Source organism: Galeopterus variegatus, unplaced genomic scaffold (genome assembly GCF_000696425.1).
Source record: "Galeopterus variegatus unplaced genomic scaffold, G_variegatus-3.0.2 Scaffold6923, whole genome shotgun sequence".
Taxonomy (NCBI): domain Eukaryota; kingdom Metazoa; phylum Chordata; class Mammalia; order Dermoptera; family Cynocephalidae; genus Galeopterus; species Galeopterus variegatus.
In genome coordinates this window covers 17,727-37,065 of record NW_007733034.1, presented here as the reverse complement: position 1 = coordinate 37,065, position 19,339 = coordinate 17,727, and the positions used below count along the sequence as shown (strand labels likewise).

The 19,339-nt window shown below is 39.6% G+C and overlaps 2 protein-coding genes across 5 annotated transcripts in view; one reads left to right on the top strand and one right to left on the bottom strand.

The window, feature by feature from the left end:
* Positions 1 to 3,531, bottom strand: part of MITD1 (MIT, microtubule interacting and transport, domain containing 1) — a 14,315-nt gene extending 10,784 nt beyond the window's left edge. The window contains exon 1 of the mRNA XM_008591446.1: positions 3,341 to 3,531. Coding sequence (XP_008589668.1) covers positions 3,341 to 3,485 — 145 coding nt within the window. The 5' untranslated portion in view covers positions 3,486 to 3,531. The remainder of the gene's footprint in view (positions 1 to 3,340) is intronic.
* A 97-nt stretch (positions 3,532 to 3,628) lies between these two features.
* Positions 3,629 to 17,393, top strand: MRPL30 (mitochondrial ribosomal protein L30). 4 transcript variants are annotated; one of them, XM_008591451.1, is made up of 6 exons: positions 3,629 to 3,761; positions 10,921 to 10,994; positions 11,609 to 11,689; positions 15,805 to 15,951; positions 16,178 to 16,251; positions 16,329 to 17,393. In XM_008591451.1, exons 2-6 carry the CDS (start codon positions 10,962 to 10,964, stop codon positions 16,459 to 16,461), a joined length of 468 nt encoding a protein of 155 aa, XP_008589673.1. In that variant the 5' UTR covers positions 3,629 to 3,761; positions 10,921 to 10,961; the 3' UTR covers positions 16,462 to 17,393. The 4 variants fall into 4 exon arrangements, with proteins under 4 accessions (XP_008589673.1, XP_008589669.1, XP_008589670.1 ...); XM_008591447.1 differs by lacking the exon at positions 10,921 to 10,994 and adding an exon at positions 10,100 to 10,254 and having other exon boundaries at positions 3,630 to 3,761; XM_008591448.1 differs by lacking the exon at positions 10,921 to 10,994 and adding an exon at positions 10,177 to 10,254 and having other exon boundaries at positions 3,635 to 3,761.
* Positions 17,394 to 19,339: the final 1,946 nt, after the last annotated feature.

The window sequence follows — 19,339 nt, the reverse complement described above, 5'->3', positions numbered from 1 at the left end:
ATCTCTTGTGAGGAATCCTATTTGTTCCTCCCAAGTGGATACGAGAACTCCTATTTTTCCACTAAGTTGATATATGCTTGTCTAAACACAAAAGCTTTGTACTGTCTTTTTTTGTCAGGATAAAGTATTTTATGGTCTCTTTACAACAAGGTAGTATGAAGAATAGTTCACAGAAAAGTGTCTGAAGTCAGATTGTTTTAGTTCAAAACCTGCTTTGCCACTTTTGGCTGTGTGACCCTGGCCAGTTATTTAGTCTCTCTGTATCCTCGTCTGTAATATGGAGATAGTAACAGTACCTTAGAGAGTTGTTGTGATAATTAATTATAAAAGAGGCTGACGTGTAGGAAATACTCAATACATGTTAGTTATCAATGTCATTATCATCTACGTAATTCTTTCCATACTCGGAATCCATACACCTCACTCTGGGCTTCCTGTAGAACCACACTTTATCTAGTATCCCTTTTCTTAAACTCCACTGTTATTTTGCTACTTACTGCCTATAAACATGCTCCATTTCCCCCATCTCTCTCCTACCAAAACAAAACAAAAACCACCTTTCTTCAACCTTGTGATGCTTTTAAATTATGAATTTCTTACTCTTCTTATCTTTACTGACATCCTTCTTGGAAAAGTAGTCTACACACTCAATTTAACTATTTGCCATTTGGTCTTTAGATAAAAATATTTTGAACTATCTTAAAGCTAAGTTCACCAGTGACTTCCGCTCTATAAATGTAGTAGTCCTTCCTTAGTCATTGTCCTTGATCAGTTTGCAGTGTTTGACACTGTACACCCATCCTTCAACCATCATACCTCGTTTTTCCAGGCTTGAAACCTTTTACAGCCATCTTTGAGTCTCATTGGAATCTCAACCCAACATTTAGTCATGTGCCAATGCCAGTAATTCAACATCCATACAGTTCCCTCCTTATACTAATATTGGTGTCATCCCCCTGGTTCACTCAGGCTTTTTTCTTTTTTTTTTATCACCTATCATCTTGATCCCTGCAGTAGCTCCTTAATTGGTCTGCTTGACTTCAGTCTCTACAGGTTAACGACTGTTCCAAACCCTTGTTATATTCAGTCATTTATTCAAGAAATATTCAGAACTTACTACGTGCCAGGCATTATTCTAAGCACTGAGAATACAGCAGTCAGTAAAACAGACACAATTTTCCCTATCACTCAAGTGGGAAGAAAGACGACAATAAAAACAAACTGGCAAAATATGTATAGATTGTGATAAGTGCTATTAAACAAAATAAAGCAAGGAAGGAGGACAGGGAGTGCTGGGATGGAGTTAAAATTTTACACTAGAGGGCCGGCCGGTGGCGCACTGCTGCAGTGCGCCGCTTGGGAGCGCGGCGACGCTCCCGCGAGGGTTCGGATCCCACATACAGACCGGTTCCCGCTCACTGGCTGAGCGAGGTGCGGGCGCAGCACCGAGGTTTGCGATCCCGTTGCCGGTCCCGGTCCGGTACGGGCGCGACACTGAGGGTTGCGATCCGTTTCCGGACACGAAAAAAGACAAAAAAAAAAGGAAAAAAAAAATAATAATTTTACACTAGAGGTCAGGGAAAGCCTCATAAAAAAGGTGATATTTGTGTGAAGTCCTGAAGGAGGAGAGGGAGTATGCCATGCAAATATTTGGGAGAAAGGGGCAAATTCCTAAGAGAGACAAGCCTTGAAATGGAACTTTATATCACTCCTTTGGAAAAACCCTAAATGGTTTTTCCCTGACTACAGAATGAGTTAAAGTCTCCTGGCAGTCAAGGCCATCCATAATGTGATCCAAGCCCCAATTTACCTTTAAAGTTTACTTCTTACTCTTCCTCTTCAGACATACGCTGAACCAAACTGACCCACATTTTTGATTAATCAGCAGACATAATTTGAGTACTCCTAGCCAAATTTCTAACTTCTGAAATTCTACTTATTCTTCCAAAGGCCCTATGAAACATCATTCTCCTTTTCCATCCCCAAATGGCCTTTAAATGTTTAAATCCTCATTGCACTTGCCTATATCTCTGTCCTGGCACTTATTACCTATGTTTAGTTATTTGCATTTTGGGTCTTAACCTGTCTCTGTCATGTCACTGTCTCTGTAATCTCTACCGGATCAGTGAAGCACACTGGAGCAGAACTCACGTGATTCTCATGCTTCAGATGCTTAGAGCAGCTAGGACTTGAGCAGTGTTCCACCTGACCAACACTGTACATCATCTCCCTTCCTGGGATTCAGTATACCAGAGTCATATAGGCCTTGGGTTCCAGTAATGGCTCTACCACATCCTAGTGGCAGAACTTAAAAGCTAACTACTGTTCTGTGCTGTAAAACAAGAATACCATCAACTCCTACTTCATAGGGCAATTTTAAGGATGAAACAAGATCATGCTTTTAATGTGCTCTGCACAGTGGCTGGCACTCAGCACTCATAAATGATAGCTATGCACTTACTGTCGTTGTCATCATCATTATCATCAAATGGACCCTGCACAAAGTGTTTATACTTTTAGTTCTGAGAAAAGCACCAAACCCTCTGCTGAAAAGGGACCCTCTACAAGCTTAAACTAGAAAGAGCATAGAGGGAGCAGCACTCTTAGGCCAGACTGGGAGCTCCAGCGGTTGCGGAGCAGGAGGTGGTCTTTATCAATTTCATACATAATTATTGAGTGTCTACTCTGAACTAGGAGTTGTTCTGGGCATTAAGGTATATTTGGGCACTTCTCAACACTGAGTAACTACGTAATAGGAAAAGTCTCACTACCCCATCCACAATCCTGTGCATTTCTCACACCAAATTTCAGTACATGCATTTAAGAAAAAACTTATCTACGTTATTTTATTTTTGTTTACTTTTATGGAAGTGTTTAAACGAGAAAATGAAGATAATAGTATAATGAACAACTTTCTGATGCATCACCTAGATTTTAAAAATCGTTAGCATTTTTGCCATATTTGCTTCAACTTCACACTGCCTAACAAAATTAATAATTTTAATGTCATCCAATCCATATTCAAACTTTCCAAACTGATCCAGAAATGTCTTTTAACGTTCGTCCAAACCCAGATCCTAGCAAGGCTTATATATTACCCTTGATTATGTCTCTTAAGTCTTAAACTAGAATACTACCCTCCCCTTTTTCTTGATGACGTCAATCTGTTCATGGTGTAAACGAAACTAGCCCAGTAGTCCTGTAGAAGATGCCAACTTCTGTATTCGGCTGCTTCCTCGTGCAGTGTAAGAATTCGTCTTTAACTCTTTCAGTCCACCCCAGACACAGTGGGAACCTGCTCCTTCTCCTCCGGTCCTCCCCTCCATGGCTCATTGCTCACCTTTCAGAACCTGCAGGAGCATATCAATCCCCTCTTGGTAGCACACCAGAGCCTGCTGGTACCGGGACTCCGAATCTAGTTCCACCGCCCGCTTTAGCACAGTGACAGCCGCTCTGCTTTCCGGGTCCTGCCCCAGCCCTGACATGGCCACGATTCCGGGAACTCGCCCCCGCCGCAACCCGTGACAAAGCTGCGCGTGTCTGCGACGCTTGTGGGAAGAGGCCCCGTGACTCCCAAGCGCCTGCGCTCTCTTTCTACGGCCCTTCTGAGTGGGAGCTACTTCGCCGGAACTAAAGTGCCCTAGTTCGCCGGTCGCGCGCGCTGAGTCGGGCGGCTTTGAGTGTCGCAATTGGTAGCCCTTCCTGTGCTCGGAGTCTTCCCCTCGGTGGGGAAGTTCAGGCCGAACGTTTAGCGGGCGCTGGTGAGTGGGGAGTGAGAGGCTAACGTTACTGCATTTTTCGCCAGGAGTGTGTATCTGGGAACCTCTGCAGATGCTGATTGATTTTTCCCTATTCCGTTCTGAGTTGGAGGATCACGGCGACCTAAATGGGTCTGCGTCCCGGTCCCATCTTATTGGCTTCCAGAAGGCCATTGGCCGGCCAGATCCTGTCCCAGTTGGAGGGGTCACGGGCCGCGCGGCTGGTCCACCTCCGACTCTCGGCGCTCGTGGGCGGAGCCGCCGAGGCTGGACGGCTTGGGGAAGGGAAGTCGAATATTTAGCAGTTTCTGTGCCGCTGCTTTACTCGTAACTTAAGGATCCCACTGGGGATCAGTGTAACTTGATTTTTTATAATGAAGACACAAAATTGCCTTATTTTAAAATAGCTGCATTTTAGAAAGCAGGCTTCCCGGAGTTGGCAGTTAAAATATTTGCCATTTTACTAAAAACTATGATTTTGCAACCATCTTTTAATTGCCACCTACCCAAAGCTGCTTGTTTTGCCTTTTTTGCCAAGAAGCAGTTATGAGGCCTGCCCACTACTTGTTAGGTATTAGGAGCTCGGGGAAGAGACATATTTCTTTCCTTCAGACACCTCGGTTTATTTCAAGGAAAATCCTGAGTTCTGCATTTTCAGTAGTGTTTTCCCTCCTTTTATAACTAAATAGGTGTCTTTTTAGAAAAAGAAATAGCTTTTTAAAAGAACATTGCATGCATGGTTATTGGGGGGGGGGGAAGCTATCGGACATTACAAGGAGAAAAAACCTACCTTGTAGCCTACCCCCCAGGGATATGTAAACGTTTTTCTGACAACCTTTCAGTTTTTCTATGTATACACACACATTTACAGACTTTTTTAAAAATAGAAATGGGATCGTACTTCTCATGATACATAGTATTTTCCCATTTTTTGCAGCTGTGCAAGAAAGTTATTGTACAGTAGGAGACCGTATAATTGCTTCAAGGTCCAAGAGTGATGTGCCTAATTATTAAGAATAATCTTTACTTTCTTAAAACTTATAATTTTTGGCACATCTTCTGAAGTCTGTAAACTTTTTTTTTTTTTTTTTTTTTGGCCGCGGGTATGGGGATCGAACCCTCTGAAGTCTGTAAATTAAACTTTATTCATTCAGCAAAAATATATTGAGTGGCTACTACAGGGAAGATGCCGCTTTAAGTAGATGATTGGGATTCATCTGTGAGTATAACCCAAAAAAACAAAATTTTAAAATCCTTGTCCTGTGGAACTAACGTGCTATTGAGTGGAGACAGACAGTAAACAACAAACCTAACAAGTTATGTCAGAAGATGGTAAGTGCTGTGTAAAGAAAATCAATTAGAGTAAGAGGGATTGGGAATGCTGACAATTGTGGCGTAGATGAAGATGTTAAATAACATGATCAGAGTAGACCTCATTGAGAAGATAAGATATGAGCCAAAAATTCAAAGAGGGAAGGGATTTAGCCACATGAATGCCAGGGTCATTCCAGGAGAGCCAGCAGCAAATCAAAGGGAGCATGCCTGCTTGGCTAGTTCCAGGTCAGGCAAGGGGGCCAGCTTGTCTAGTGATTAAGCAACAAAGTAATTGGAGATGAAATCCTGGAGGTGGGGGAGGTTGGCAGTGGTGTGCAAGGGAATGGGGGGTGGGGAGTAAGGATTTTGGCCTTTGCTGTTACTGAAATGGAGAGGCATTGGAGGTTTTTAATTTTTAAGAAGTGAACTTTATTTTTGAATAATGTTAGATCTCCAGAAAAGTTGTGAAAATAGTGCGGTGCAGTTCCCATATATGCCACACCCAGTTTGCCTTTTTATTAACATCATATATTGGTGTGGTAGTGTGCTACATTTGTTATGGGTTGATGAGCCAATATTGATATATTATTAAATGAAGCTCATACATTATTCAGATATTCTTAGTTTTTGCCTAATGTTCTTTTACTGTTGCAGGATTCCATCCAGGATACTATATTACATTTAATGGTTGTGTCTCTATAGGCTCCTCTTGACTGTGACAGTTTTTCAGACTTTACTTGTTTCTGATGGCCTTAGCAGTTTTGAGGTAGTTAGGTATTTGAAGAGGTAACTGTTTGAGTATTTTGTACAATGCCCCTCAATTGGAGATTGTCTGATGTTTTTCTCTTAGAGTAAGATATGGATTTGGGGGAAGAAGATCATAGAAATGAAGTGCCATTCTCATTTCATCATATCAGGGTTACATGCTATCAACTTGACCTTTCTCATCACTGTTGATTTTTGTTCTTGTTGGCTTTTTACTGAAACATAATTGATTATACATATCTGTGGGGTAAACGTTGAATATCAATACCCGTGTGCAATATGTGCTGCTCAAATCAGGATAATTAGTACATTCAACATTATGCAATATAATCATTTTTTGTGGTCCTTTTCCAATTTCTTGCTAAACTTCTCTCTCCCTCCCCCTTTCCTACCTCTGGTGGTCTCAGTTCTGTTCTCTCCTTTTGAAAGTTCAATGAATTATTGTGATTGTTGTATGTTTCTTTCTTTGTTTATTTTTTAGCTCCCACTTAGGAGAGAGGACGCGCAGTATTTCTCTCTCCATGCCTGGCTTATTTCACTTAATGTAATTTTCTCTAAGTTTATCCATGTTGCTGCAAATGGCAGAATTTCATTCTTTTTTATAGCTGTTTCATTCTTTTTTTATGACAGAGTAGTATTCCATTGTGTATATATTCCACTGTATGTATATATATATTTTCCTTATCCAGTCATCCATCAATGGACATTTAGGTTGGTTCCAACTCTTGGCTATACTAAATAGAGCTGTGATAAACATGGGAGTGCAGGTATCCCTTTGACATGACAATTTCCATTCCTTCAGGTACATACTCAGCAGTGGGATTGCTTTATCGCATGGCAGTTCTATCTGTGGTTGTTTGAGGAGCCTGCATACTGTTTTCCATAATGGCTGCAGTAATTTGCAATCCTACCAACAGTGTAGGAGGGTTCCCTTTTCCACACATCCTCACCAACATGTGTTATTCTCTGTCTTTTTGATATTAGCCAGTCTAACTGGGGTGAGATGATATCTCAGTGTGGCTTTATTTGCATTTCCCTGATGCTTAGTGATGTTGAGCATTTTTTCATGTGTCCATTGGCCATTAGTATATCTTCCTTTGAGAAATGCCTATTCAGCTCCTTTGCCTATTTTTTAATTGGGTTACTTGTTTTTTTACTGTTACATTGTTTGAGTTCCTTGTATATTCTGGATATTAATCCCTCATCAAATGCGTAGTTTGCAAACATTTTCTCCCACTCTGTTGGTTGTCTTTTCACTTTATTGTTTCTTTTGCTTTGTAGAAGCCTCTTAGTTTGATATAATCCCCATTTGTTTATTTTTCCTTTCATTAACTGTGCCTTTAGGATCATATTCATAAAGTCTTTGCCCAGTCCTACTTCCTGACATGTTTCCCCTATGTTTTCTTTTAAGAGTTTTATAGTTTCAGGTCTTATATTTAAGTCTTTAATCCATTTTGAGTTGGTTTTGGTATATGGCGAGAGGTATGGGTCTAGTTTTATTCTTCTACATATGGATGTTCAGCACAATTTATTGAAGAGGCAGTCTTTTCCCCAATGTATGTTCTTGGTGCCTTTGTGAAAGATGAGTTGGCTTTAAGTGTGTGGGTTGATTTCTGGCTTCTCTATTCTGTTCTATTGGTCCGAGTGTCTGTTTTTATGCCAGTACCATGCTATTGTGGTTACTGTAGCTTTGTAGTATAATTTGAAGTCAGGTAGTGTAAGTCTCCAGCTTTATTTTTTCTTGCTCAGGATTGCGTTAGCTATTCTGGGCACTGTTGATATTAATTAACCTGGCTCACTTGGCTGAGGTAGTGTTTGTCAGGTTTCTCTACTATGAAGTATTTCCCCCTTTTCTGTACTGTAGTCTTTGGAAGCAAGTCCTTAAGCATGGACCACACTTAAGAGATGAGTAGTTTTGCTTCATCTCTTTGCGGGGAGAGCATCTACGTAAATTGTTTAGAATTCTTCTGTATGGGAGATTTGTTTCTTCTCTCTCATTAATTTATTGACTTACTTATATCAGTATAGACTTACAGTTATTTATTTTTGGTTTGATTTATAAGCCAATACTTTGTTACTTATTTTGTTGCTCAGATTGTTCCAGCTTTGGCCATTGGGAGCCCTTTCAGTTGGTTCCTGTGTCCCTTTGACATACTCCCATCAGTTTGTTTTTTTAGTACAGTTATGGGCTGTATGACGGCATTTCAGGTGACAGACCACATATACAATGGTTGCCCATAAGATTTTTTTTTTTTTTTTTTTTTTGCCAGTAAGGGGATCCAAACCCTTGACCTTGATGTTAAAACGCAGTGCTCTAACCAGCTGAGCCAACCAGCCATCCCAGTCCCATAAGATTATAGTAGATATACCATATAGCCTAGATATATAGTAGGCTATACCGTGTAAGTGCACTCTATGACGTTCATGCAGATATAAAATCACCTAACGTGCATTTCTTAGAACGTATCCATGTAATTAAGTAATGCATGACTATAGTTCCTTTCTGGCACTACAAAATGCTCAGCCATTTCTCCAAGGAGCCCTGGTTCTTTTTATAAGAGAAATGCTGTTAGAAACCAAGATCTGAGCACTGGGTGTGTTCATTGTTATGGGGTGCTACTGCTTTCTGGCCCTTCCAGCTAACAGAGCTAACCTATGTATACATACATAGCTATAATAATTTCTGTCTCCATCAGTATGTACATTAAGCTAAACATGAGTTCCAGCTCTAATCTGGTATACATGGATCATTCTAGCCTTCCCCTCTTGCTTCTTATATGTAACCTTCCACTCCAACAGTGAGAAACCTGGCTCTTTGGAAGGTTTTGAGCAGAGTGACATTATCTGATTTAGGATTTAATGAGAGGACCTATTGCTGCTATGACAACAAGACTTTAGGGGTGTTGGATTGAAAGCTGGAAGGCCAGTTAGGAGGATTTTAATGAAATCTAAGTGATAAGAGAAAGATTTAACAGAATGTGAAGTTAAATGGGTCGGATTAGTATATAATGCATAACTTGAGAGGAAGAAGTATGGTAAAATAATTTAGCATTAGATTGGTTCAGTTGCTGAAGAATTTTTCTGAGGCCTGGCTCTTTTCAGGGGATATCTTGCATTGATTCCCACAACTCCATTGCTTTGTTCACATCACAGGAAAGACTTGCGGAACTTGAGGGAGCTAGAATCTGGTGGACACTGAAATGCAGCACTTACCCTATTTCAATAGTGTGTTAGAGAATTTTACTAGCTTAGTAATAATTTAATAACTTTGTACTAATAAAAGGTACTACTTATTGAGGACTTCCCATGTACCAGGTATTGTTTAAGGTGTTTTGTAGAATATCTCATTTGCAAGAAATTAAAACACGCAAATTAAGTCAACTGTCTAAGATATATGAGGGTACTTCAGTAGGTGCGTGGAAATGTAGAATTAAAATAATATGAATCTTTTCATGAACTTTTTTGAAGTATCCTCATACATGTAGTTCACAAATCTAATCTTTCTGCTTTTGGTATATATCAGTGTAGTAAGCCAACATTGTTTTTTGTCTAAATAAACATGACCTTTTTAGGTTCTAGAAGCAATGTGTGTACATTAAGAATAGTTTTAAAAATACAAATAAGCAAAAAAGAGATTTCTACTTTCAACAGAAAATTGTTATCATTTAGTGATAATGTACTGTACTAGGAATTAGAATTGGATTCCAGACCACATACTCTTTTGATAGCTGGAGAACCTTGGATAAATGATTGAACTTTCTGAGATTCATTTTTTTCATACATAAAGAGGGTAGTCTATTCTAATTATATGAGTTGGGATTTCTTCAGTCCCTTCTAACTATTTAATTTTCTTTCTTTTTTAAAAAATAAGGGTTTTTTTTTTTTTTTGAGGGGTAATGTGTGTGTGTCTGGCCAGTATGGGGATCCAAACCCTTGACCTTAGTGTTACAATAGGCCATGTTCTAACCAACTGAGCTAACCAGCCAGCCTAATTTTCTGTGATTCTATGACAAAGCATTCTTATCTGCCCTCAGTGCTGAAGAAAACTATTAATTCCTGGTTTTATGGAATCAACCTAGGCTCTAACTCATTTGATAAAAATGGGACGTAGTTCAGCACTATCTGTGGTTTTGCTGAACCCTGAATAAAACATTTATTATAAATTAATTCTTGTCCTTATTGTATTAAAATAACCAAGATTTTACTGTTAAACTTTAATCAGATTTACAATTAACTTGATGCTTCGTTTTTTAATACTATAGAAGAAGGGGGACATGTGGGGGACCTGTCCATCTCCAAGATGTATTTGACTGATGGATCTATTTTCAACTTCTCACAGTCTCTAAAGAGAACAATCACTACACTTATGGCAGGGGTTTTGCATTCAGTAGTTCACAGGACCCCAGGCAGATTACAGGTAAGTGTTTCTATTTAAAAAAAAATGATTTTTATTCCTCAGGAATTTTTTTTCTAATTACAAAACATACAAGCAAGTTAAATTCTTTTACAAATTCCTTTTTTTGTATCTTAATATTTTTTAATGTTGAGGGTTAATTTTGTTTATTTCAGGTTTATCTGCTGTTTCATGTGTAAAGATTTGGAATGACAAAAGATCTTTCCCTGGAGAGCTGACAGTAAAAAAATAGCTACTGTTGATTCCCCTTAGTCTGCTTTAATCTTCTTAAAGTTTTAGGTTTATTTCTTTCAATCATGAAAGGAGTACATTTTCAATCATAGAAAATTAGAAAAATATAGAAAAGCAGAAAGAAGAGAAACAATCTCCACAGAAACCATTAATGTTAGTATTTTCATGTATTTCCTTTCTTTTGGCAAGTGCAGCGGTGCAGCCTAATGTACTCATGTCAGGTGCTTTACATACATTAACTTAACCTCAGATTAATCCTATGAGGTCAGTACTATTCCCTTCTAAGAGCAAAGGAAATTGACCCTCTGAGAGATTGAGTGTCTCGTGTCTCACAGCTGCTGGGCAGCAGAACCAGGATTGGAAGCTCAGAGCTCTTGGTGTGTAAAAAAAGCCCATGTTTTCCTTTCCCACTCCCATTCCCTCCTGCCTGTTCTCTAGTTGTTGTGCTGTCTCTGCAATCCAGGGAAGGCTAGAAGGGAATGACTGTTGCCCACTCACAGAGCAGTTTCCTGGTATGAACTGAAGGTTGGCAATGAGTCGTTTTTCTTCAGTAGCCAGAGAGAAACAGGATTAGAGGGATGTAGAGCAGGAACAAGAGATGGGAACTGGGAATGATGGCACCGTTGATGATGGCTAGAAAACCAGAAACTTATTTTGGATTTCTTTTACATTGTATTGTTAAAGGTGAATTATTGTCTAGAGCAGGAGTTGGTAAACTATGGCATCCAGACCAAATTCTGCCTGCCACTTATTTTTGTAAAGTTTTATTGAAACACAGCCATGCCCATTTGTTTGTACATTATCTATGACTGCTTTTACCCTGTAATAGCAGAGTCAAGTCGTGGCAACAGAGACTGTGTAGCTCCAGAGCTGGAAATACTTATTATTTTGTCCTTAACAGAAAAAGATTATCAGCCCCTGACCTAGAAGTCTATGTTTATGTGCTTTTAGCTTTATAATATGTTAGTGGTTAGATGGGATATATTCATTCAGCTAGGGAGCTGAAATAAACCTTTAAGAATTACAAGTTAGGTAAGAATAGATTTTTGTCACCTAAAGATTGGTGGGTATGAATTTCTGCACTAGACAGAGTTCTAAAAAACAAATGTTTTATATCATATTTTAGACTGTGACAAAAGGTGTGGAGTCTCTCATTTGTACCGATTGGATTCGTCACAAATTTACCAAGTCAAGAATTCCAGATAAAGTAAGAATAATGGGGTTTTTTAATGTTACTGTTTTTTTAAAAACGTGTATTTTAAAAGGTACCTATTTTTGTAATATTGAAAGCTTTTATATTAAATTATATGTGAATGTAGGTAGTGGTGCAGTTTTTAAAACACCGTGGGATTTATGCAAATGGTTATTAAAAATAAAAATGTGTTCTGTTATCTGTGCCTTTGGCCTTCACAGTAGTGGTTTTTATTCTGTCAGAGTCTGTTTATTCCAGCGTATGTTTTTCTCCCTTTATATTTTGTGTTTTTATGTCACCATTGTTCTGAGAAAACAGTGAGTCTTCCTACTCAGGCTCTCTTACTATGGGACTCTTCAGTTTCACTTTTTTTTTCTTCCTTAAGATGTGGCACTGGGGGGCCGGCCCGGTGGCGCACTGCTACAGTGCGCCGCTTGGGAGCGCAGCGACACTCCCGCCGAGGGTTCGGATCCCACATACAGACCGGTTCCCGCTCACTGGCTGAGCGAGGTGCAGGCGCAACACCGAGGGTTGCGATCCTGTTGCCGGTCCTGGTCCGGTACGGGTGCGACACTGAGGGTTGCGATCCATTGCCGGTCACAAAAAAAGACAAAAAGGAAAAAAAAAAAAAAAGATGTGGCACTGGGACAGTTTCATTTTCTATATCAACCATTGCTACTTTGCATCTTTCAGCTTTTTCTGAAAAAAAGAAAAAGAAAACACTGATTAAGCCCTCCATTGATTTTCTCCCCTCTCCTCAGCCCTGGCAACCACCACTCTCCACAGATTTTTTTTTTTCATATATATATATATATATATATATATATATATATATATATATATACACACACACACACACACATATACACATATACATGTATATATACATATATATATATATATATATTTTTTTTTTTGCCACAAGTCTTACTACATTTAAAAGGACTAAGATCATAGAAAATATATTCTCTCACCAAAATAACAGAAGGAAATTTAGAAAGTTCACAAATGTGTGGAAATGAAACATTATCCTACATAAACAATGGGTAAAAAGAAAAATCACAGGGAAATTAGAGAGTACCTTGAGTTAAAAATCAAAGCTCAACATTTCAAACTTCATAGGACACAGTGCTCATGCAGTGCTTGGAGGAAAACTTACACTTTTAAACACTTATGTTAAAAATAAGAAAAATCTCAAATTAGTAATGTAAACTTCTACCTTGAGAAAATGGAAAAAGAGCAAACTAAACCAAAAGCAAATATAAGTAGGAAGTAACAAATATTATAACAAATATATAAAATAGGGAATTAAAAAAACAATAGAGAAAGTCAACAAAACCAAAAGTTGATTCTTTAAAAGGATCAACAGAATTTGCAAACGTTTCTGTAGACTGACGAAGAAAAAAGAGAGAAGACAGAAATTACTAAAATCAGAAATAAAGCAGGGGCATGGTAGAGCAGTTGCTTCTTCCGTTATACTGGGGTGGGCTTTGAGGAGAGACACGTCCTCTTCTTTTTCCGGTCCCTGCTCATGACTCTCCTTGTGTCACTGCAGTCGAATGTCTGGCAGGCAGTCTACATGGTGGCTGTGTCTACTGCTGTGGCATCAGCTGCTTTTGCAGCAGCCATGGCTGTGGCGGTGACTGTGGTGGGCCATCCGTGCGAAGTGGTGTTTTCAGCATGTTCCTTGCCTGCTTCTGGGCAGGGAATTCTGTCCTCAGCTCCTGCCTGGGACTCCGGGCGTGTTCTGTTTCTTGCCTGCTTATGGGTAGAGGGGGCTGGCCCTTGGCTCCTGCCTAGGACCCCAGGCATGCTCTGTCTCTTGCCTGCTTCCGGACGAGGGGCTGCCCTCCTCCACTGGTTTTTTTTTTTTAAAGAGAAAATAGTATTACTGTTGACTACCTTGATATCTTTAATGTGCTTGATGTTCTTTTATCAAAAACCCCTTTATTTTTCAGGTCATGGTCTTTCTACTGCTATCCTTTCCACAACTATATTGTCTTTTATTTTCCATGTTTCTTACTCTGTGTTTCTGGAAGTAAAGGGTAGATATATATGTTGGCATTCATTTAAAATATTCAAGGCAATGATTTGATCGTCAGCTGTGGTAAGTGTAAAAACTTTTAAACTTCATAAAAATGACTGAGATGTGTATCTCCAGCTCCTGTCTTGAACCTATTCCTTTATTCTCAGCTGGTTTCTAGACATTGCTGCTTGGGTAACTCATAGGTGTTTCAAGTTAAACTCATCTTACGTTTCCTCCACGCAACCAGTCAAAGAAACAGGGTGCTCTTCCTGTGTTAGTATGTCAGTTAATGCTGCCGTGCTCTGCCCGATTTCCCAGGCTACAGACATCTGGGTCCAGCTTAACTTCCTTCTCCTTCACCCACCACAAATCCATCTATTTTACTGCCTAAACTGGTCCCTTTTGTGTTGCAACTACTGTAGTTCAGGCTGTAAAACCGTGGCCATAAGTACTTCCTAACTGGATTTCTTTGTACTAGTCTCCCAGCCCCAGTTCATTTTATTCTCTTGTAAGGATTTTCTTTCTGAATCTCTTTTTGAAATGTGGTCATATTGCTTCAAACCGTCAGTAGCTCTGTGTCTCTACTGGTAATTTGTAATGGCTCAGCATAGTTGGGCTTAGTTTAACTTCATCTCCTACATCGCTTTTCATACTCTTTATCTACATTAGGCACACTGAACCACTTGCTTTTCCCAGATGTTTCATGCTCTTTCACATTGCTTCTTTATATAGTCTCTCCTTTTCTCTAGCACAACTACCCCATCCTCTGATTTCCACCATTCTTCTCACCCTAACCTCTTCAAAGTCCCAAGAAAAATGCAAACAAGCAAAAAGAACCAAAAAATACCCTTAATCTCACCCACCCAAGGACAGCTGCTGTCACTTTCTCCCATATCCTTTTCTGTTGTAAGCTTTTAAAATATGAATCATTTCATATGTAATGCTTCTCTAGCTGCTTTCCTCATTTAAGACTAGAATGTGAACCTCTCAGTTGACAAGTTTACAATATTTTTGATCATTGATTAATATTTTTGATTAAAATACCTTCTTTTGGGGGGTTCTGTTTTTTCTCAGTCTGATTTCCCAGAATTATGACTCTTGATCTAATGTCTTTGAGACCTTTATACATATTATATGTGATTCTTACAGACAGTATTTATAGAATGTACCATATGTATCCACCCATGTATTTGGTACCAGTGATACAAATATAAGGTCCTACTACACATAGTGGTATGGAAATCTTTTTTTGGCTTTAGTATATTATGGCCATCTTTCAGTGTTAGTACCTACCAAGATAGTAAACCTTATTCATTTTAATGGCAGCATTGTATACCATAGGATACATTAGAATTTATGTATTTGTATTATATTTTATTTAGCTATATTATTCATTCTATTTAGAACAGATGCATCATAACTTATTTAGTCATTCTATTGAGGAACATGGGTGTTGCCTTTAAAATTTTCTGTATTACAAATACTGTTACACTGTACATCCTTATCAGTACATTTTGTATTGTGTACTTAGGGGAGTGTTTCTGTGGGATAGCTTCCTAGAACCTTTTGATTCTTAGAGATTTAGTTCAAATGCCAGCTCTGTGGGGATGTTTCTCATCCCTCAGAGTTCGTTAGTCATTTGTCTGTACTCTCATAGTACTTTGTACGTACTTTTTATAATACTCATGTTTTATTACCATTTTTAACTTACATGTTGGTTCCCCCACTTGACAGTCAACTCCTAACCTGAGAATAGGGAGGGGAATAAAGCCTAGTGCTCAGCTCGTCATGTTGCTAATACATCTTCCTGGCATTTGAACTCTTTAGTGTCATCTAGTTGTTTTGCTTTGTTCTGTAGGTTAAAAAACAAAACAAAAAAATCCTTGCCTGTGCGATCTTTTTCTTAGAATATGAAATCCTTAGGCTCCATAGATCTGTGACATCACACTGGTAAAAGAGTTCAGTTTGAGGCTGAGGATTTTATAAAGTATAGGGAAGAGATTATTATGTGGGGGGTGGGGTATCTGTTTGCTTTTTAAGAAAAAATGGGAGTTCCTAGAAACTGTAAGTTGAAAATTTAACATTTGTAATTCTTCTTTTCTAGGTGTTTCAGGCTTCACCTGCAGATCATGAAAAATATGGTGGGGACCCACAGAACCCTCATAAATTACATATTGTTACCAGAATAAAAAGTACAAAAGGACGTCCATATTGGGAAAAAGATATAATAAAGATGCTTGGATTAGAAAAAGTATGCAAGCATTTTAGTCATCTTTAGTGTTATTTAAATTTGCTTTCAATTTTACACTTTTTAAACTTTTAGGTATATACTATTTCTCATGTTTAAATGTATTACTTAGTGTAACTTATTTGTAAATTTGATTTAGACAGAATGAACCTTCAATTTAACATTTTGCTGAAACATGGAACCATCTACTTTATAAATTGATCCATAACATTGTTTATTTTGTTCATAGGCACATACCCCTCAAGTTCACAAGAACATCCCTTCAGTGAATGCAAAACTGAAAGTGGTTAAACATTTGATAAGGTTTGTTGTTTGTTATTTCAGCAGTTCTAAAAATGTGTTACCTAGTGTAATTCTAAGTGCATTTTTTTGTGTCATAGAATCAAGCCCCTGAAGTTGCCACAAGGACTTCCAACAGAGGAGAACATGTCTAACACGTGCCTCAAGAGCACTGGGGAATTAGTGGTGCAATGGCATCTGAAACCTGTGGAGCAGGAAGCCATTGAGTCCTGATGCCATCACAACTTCAGATTAAAAAGTGCAAATCATTTTTATTTAAAGATGGTGAGAAAGTGTTTTCATTAAAATATATTGTAAATTCTAGTCATTTCCACTGACTAAACCTGCTGTGATTCTTTCTTAGTTTAGACTTTGAGGTTTTAGTGCTATGATTTGGTTTAATTCTCTCACCTTTCTCCCTAATAGTTTCACTCCAAAATGGGTAAGAATGGCATTGTTCAAATATCTAGGTTGGTTTGTTTGTTCCACTCTGGCAAGCCAGCTGGATCTTCCTAGGGCACAGGGTGGGAGCTTTTCTGAAATGGGGGGTGGCCAGTGAGGGTTCTCCCCTCTCTCTCTTTGCATGATGGTACAGCCTCAGAGCAATGTCAAGATCCAGGGAAACTTTGTTGGAGACACATAACTGGGGCCTGAGTTCTCTGATCACCTTGTACTCATATGTTATGAGAATTGACTGGTGGTGGGAAAAGATTAAAGCACAAGGAAAAGTTGATTTGAAAACTTTATTCTTTTTGTTTCAGTGTTCCCCTCAACAACTAAGTAATGACTGAATGTCATTCACTTTAGGATAGAGTCTTGTAGCTTCACCATGAATGAGCAGAATTACAATTTGATTATAATTAGCATTGCTGTATTTTAGAGTAAGAGGGAAGATGTGCATTTTCTGATCATGTCTCTTTGATGTTAAAATCATTGTCCATAAAATATACATTTCTGGCTATTATATCATTAGAATAGTCTTAGAGTGTAGTCAGTCTGTTCACATCAAGGTTTGTAATGTTACCTATACCTGCATTATATGCTGCAACCTCTCCTGTAAAGAACAGAAAACAAGAACATCATCAAGGGTGAAGATGCAGCAGGACCACTTGACTTTGGGGTATATTAAAGGTACTACTCTTGAAAAATAAAAGAAAGAAAAATTATTTGGGACTCCAGCAGTAGTAAATCACAGTCATCCCACTGGGATTTCTGAATCAGAAATTGTTCACCTAGGTGACTTCATGAGTCCGTCTTACCCCCTCCTGTGTGATTACCAGCCTCTGCCTAAGGGTCTTCCTGCCTGCTGAGAGTCCATCTGGGACTTAACACCTGGGACTGTGCACCTGGGGGACAGAGCCAGGGATAGCAGGGACTCTGAAGCTAGTCTGAGTGTGTCCAAATTCCTGGTGTGTGTGACACTCCAGAGTTGTATGTCCGTGTACAAACTGCTAATCCCTGTAAGTCTTTGTTTTCCCGTCTGCCGAAAACATATTACAGCGCCAAGCTCCCACAATCTGCACAAGGGTTAAAGAGATAGCGTCTAAAGTGCTGATCCCTGATCACAAAAAAATCTGCTCTGGCCAGGTCAGACTTATTGTAGTACCTTGGAACGTCTAGGATAAGTCAGTAGTCATGTCCACATGTCCTGGAAAGCATTATCATAAGACCATTTTTACTTAGAAGCAGACATGATGACACCAGAAAGTCATAAAATGTCCTAGAAGGCTCCTTGTGATTCTTACCCTGCATCTGTGCATGTAAGATAGTATCCAGTAACAATCCCAAATCTATGCATCATGTACAACCAAGAGAAGAATTAATGAAATGATCAGGTGGGGCTGTCCTTTCTCCTTTGATTCTTCCGCCTTCTTGTGATGGTAAAATGCTAGGCACTGCTGGCCCTCTTTAGAGAGTATCTCTCAGGGCAACTGACTTGTGCGTTTACCTGGTTGCAATCGTCATATTGGCTCAGTGAATCCTATGCTTTATACGTTTGGCCTCAGTTTCTTTTCAATATTCCAGTCTTCTTAACCTGAGAAAAGGTTAAGTCACTTGATCAGCCCACAGCTAATGATCAGGGAACTATGGGAATGCCTGAGGTACGGGCACTTCAGGAAGCTCATACACGTTCATTCACTGCCTTTCCCAGCCCCAGAACCGATGCCCTCACCTGCCAGATCCTCACCCGTCTCTCAAGAAAGGCTTGGACACAAATGCTCAAGCTGATGATACCTTCACCTTTTCTCAGGTGGTCGATGGCCAGCAGCTGTCTACTGTTATTAAGCATCTTCTGATTACGTCTCAGGCAGACCACAGGCCTGCAGGGAGCTTGCCCCACTCCACCCCTCACAACCTCCATGGATCCTGGGTGCTGGATCCTTTCATTAACATTGTTTCTTTAAGGCTCTGTCCTGATGAAAATGCAGATGCCTCGGTCTGAGATAATGTGCAGAAGTACCTTAGTTATGTTTTGGTAGTAGAGCTGGAGCAGAAATGACGTGATGAATGACACTAAGGTAACAGTAGGTTCAAACTCGGCCCACACTGAGGTAACACCAGACCAAACCAGATGATGATGAGGCAGCCCTGACTTATCCCAGGGCCGATGCTGAGGTATAAGCAGCTTGAGTCTTAGCGTCCGAACCTTTCTTGAGAGACAGGTGAGGACCCGGCATGTGAGGGTGTTGGTTTTGGGGCTGGGAAAGGCAGTGAATGAACGTGTATTAACTTCATGAAGTACCCATTTGTAAAGCTACACACCTAAGCCAGTTGTCAAGTAAGGCAAATCATAACTAAAACCAAAATGTTTCATTATTTTAGTTATACCGTTTCCGTTTATATTGTCAGAGATAGGGCTCAGGCCCTTCAAACCCATTGTACAGACTGGGTCACCAGACCCCAGACACACAGGTCCACAAGCTCTAGGTAATTGGGAAAGATCCTGGGAGCCATTGGCAGATGACACAAGCTCAGTCCTCAGCAGCAGCAGCAGCTTACAGCACAGCAGGTCCAGCAGCTTATAAGTCTGGCGGTGGCAGCAGCCTCTCAGAGGGTCCCAGAGACCCTGTCAGCAACAGCTTGCAGCAACAGCCTTCAGTAGCAGTAGCGG

Excerpts from the sequence above, each read along its gene's own strand:
- MRPL30 (XM_008591447.1), top strand. The coding sequence starts at position 10,138 with ATGTATTTGACTGATGGATCTATTTTCAACTTCTCACAGTCTCTAAAG. Across the intron at positions 10,255-11,608 it reads GGACCCCAGGCAGATTACAG|ACTGTGACAAAAGGTGTGGA; the intron begins GTAAGTGTTTCT and ends ATCATATTTTAG. Across the intron at positions 15,952-16,177 it reads AGATGCTTGGATTAGAAAAA|GCACATACCCCTCAAGTTCA; the intron begins GTATGCAAGCAT and ends TTTTGTTCATAG.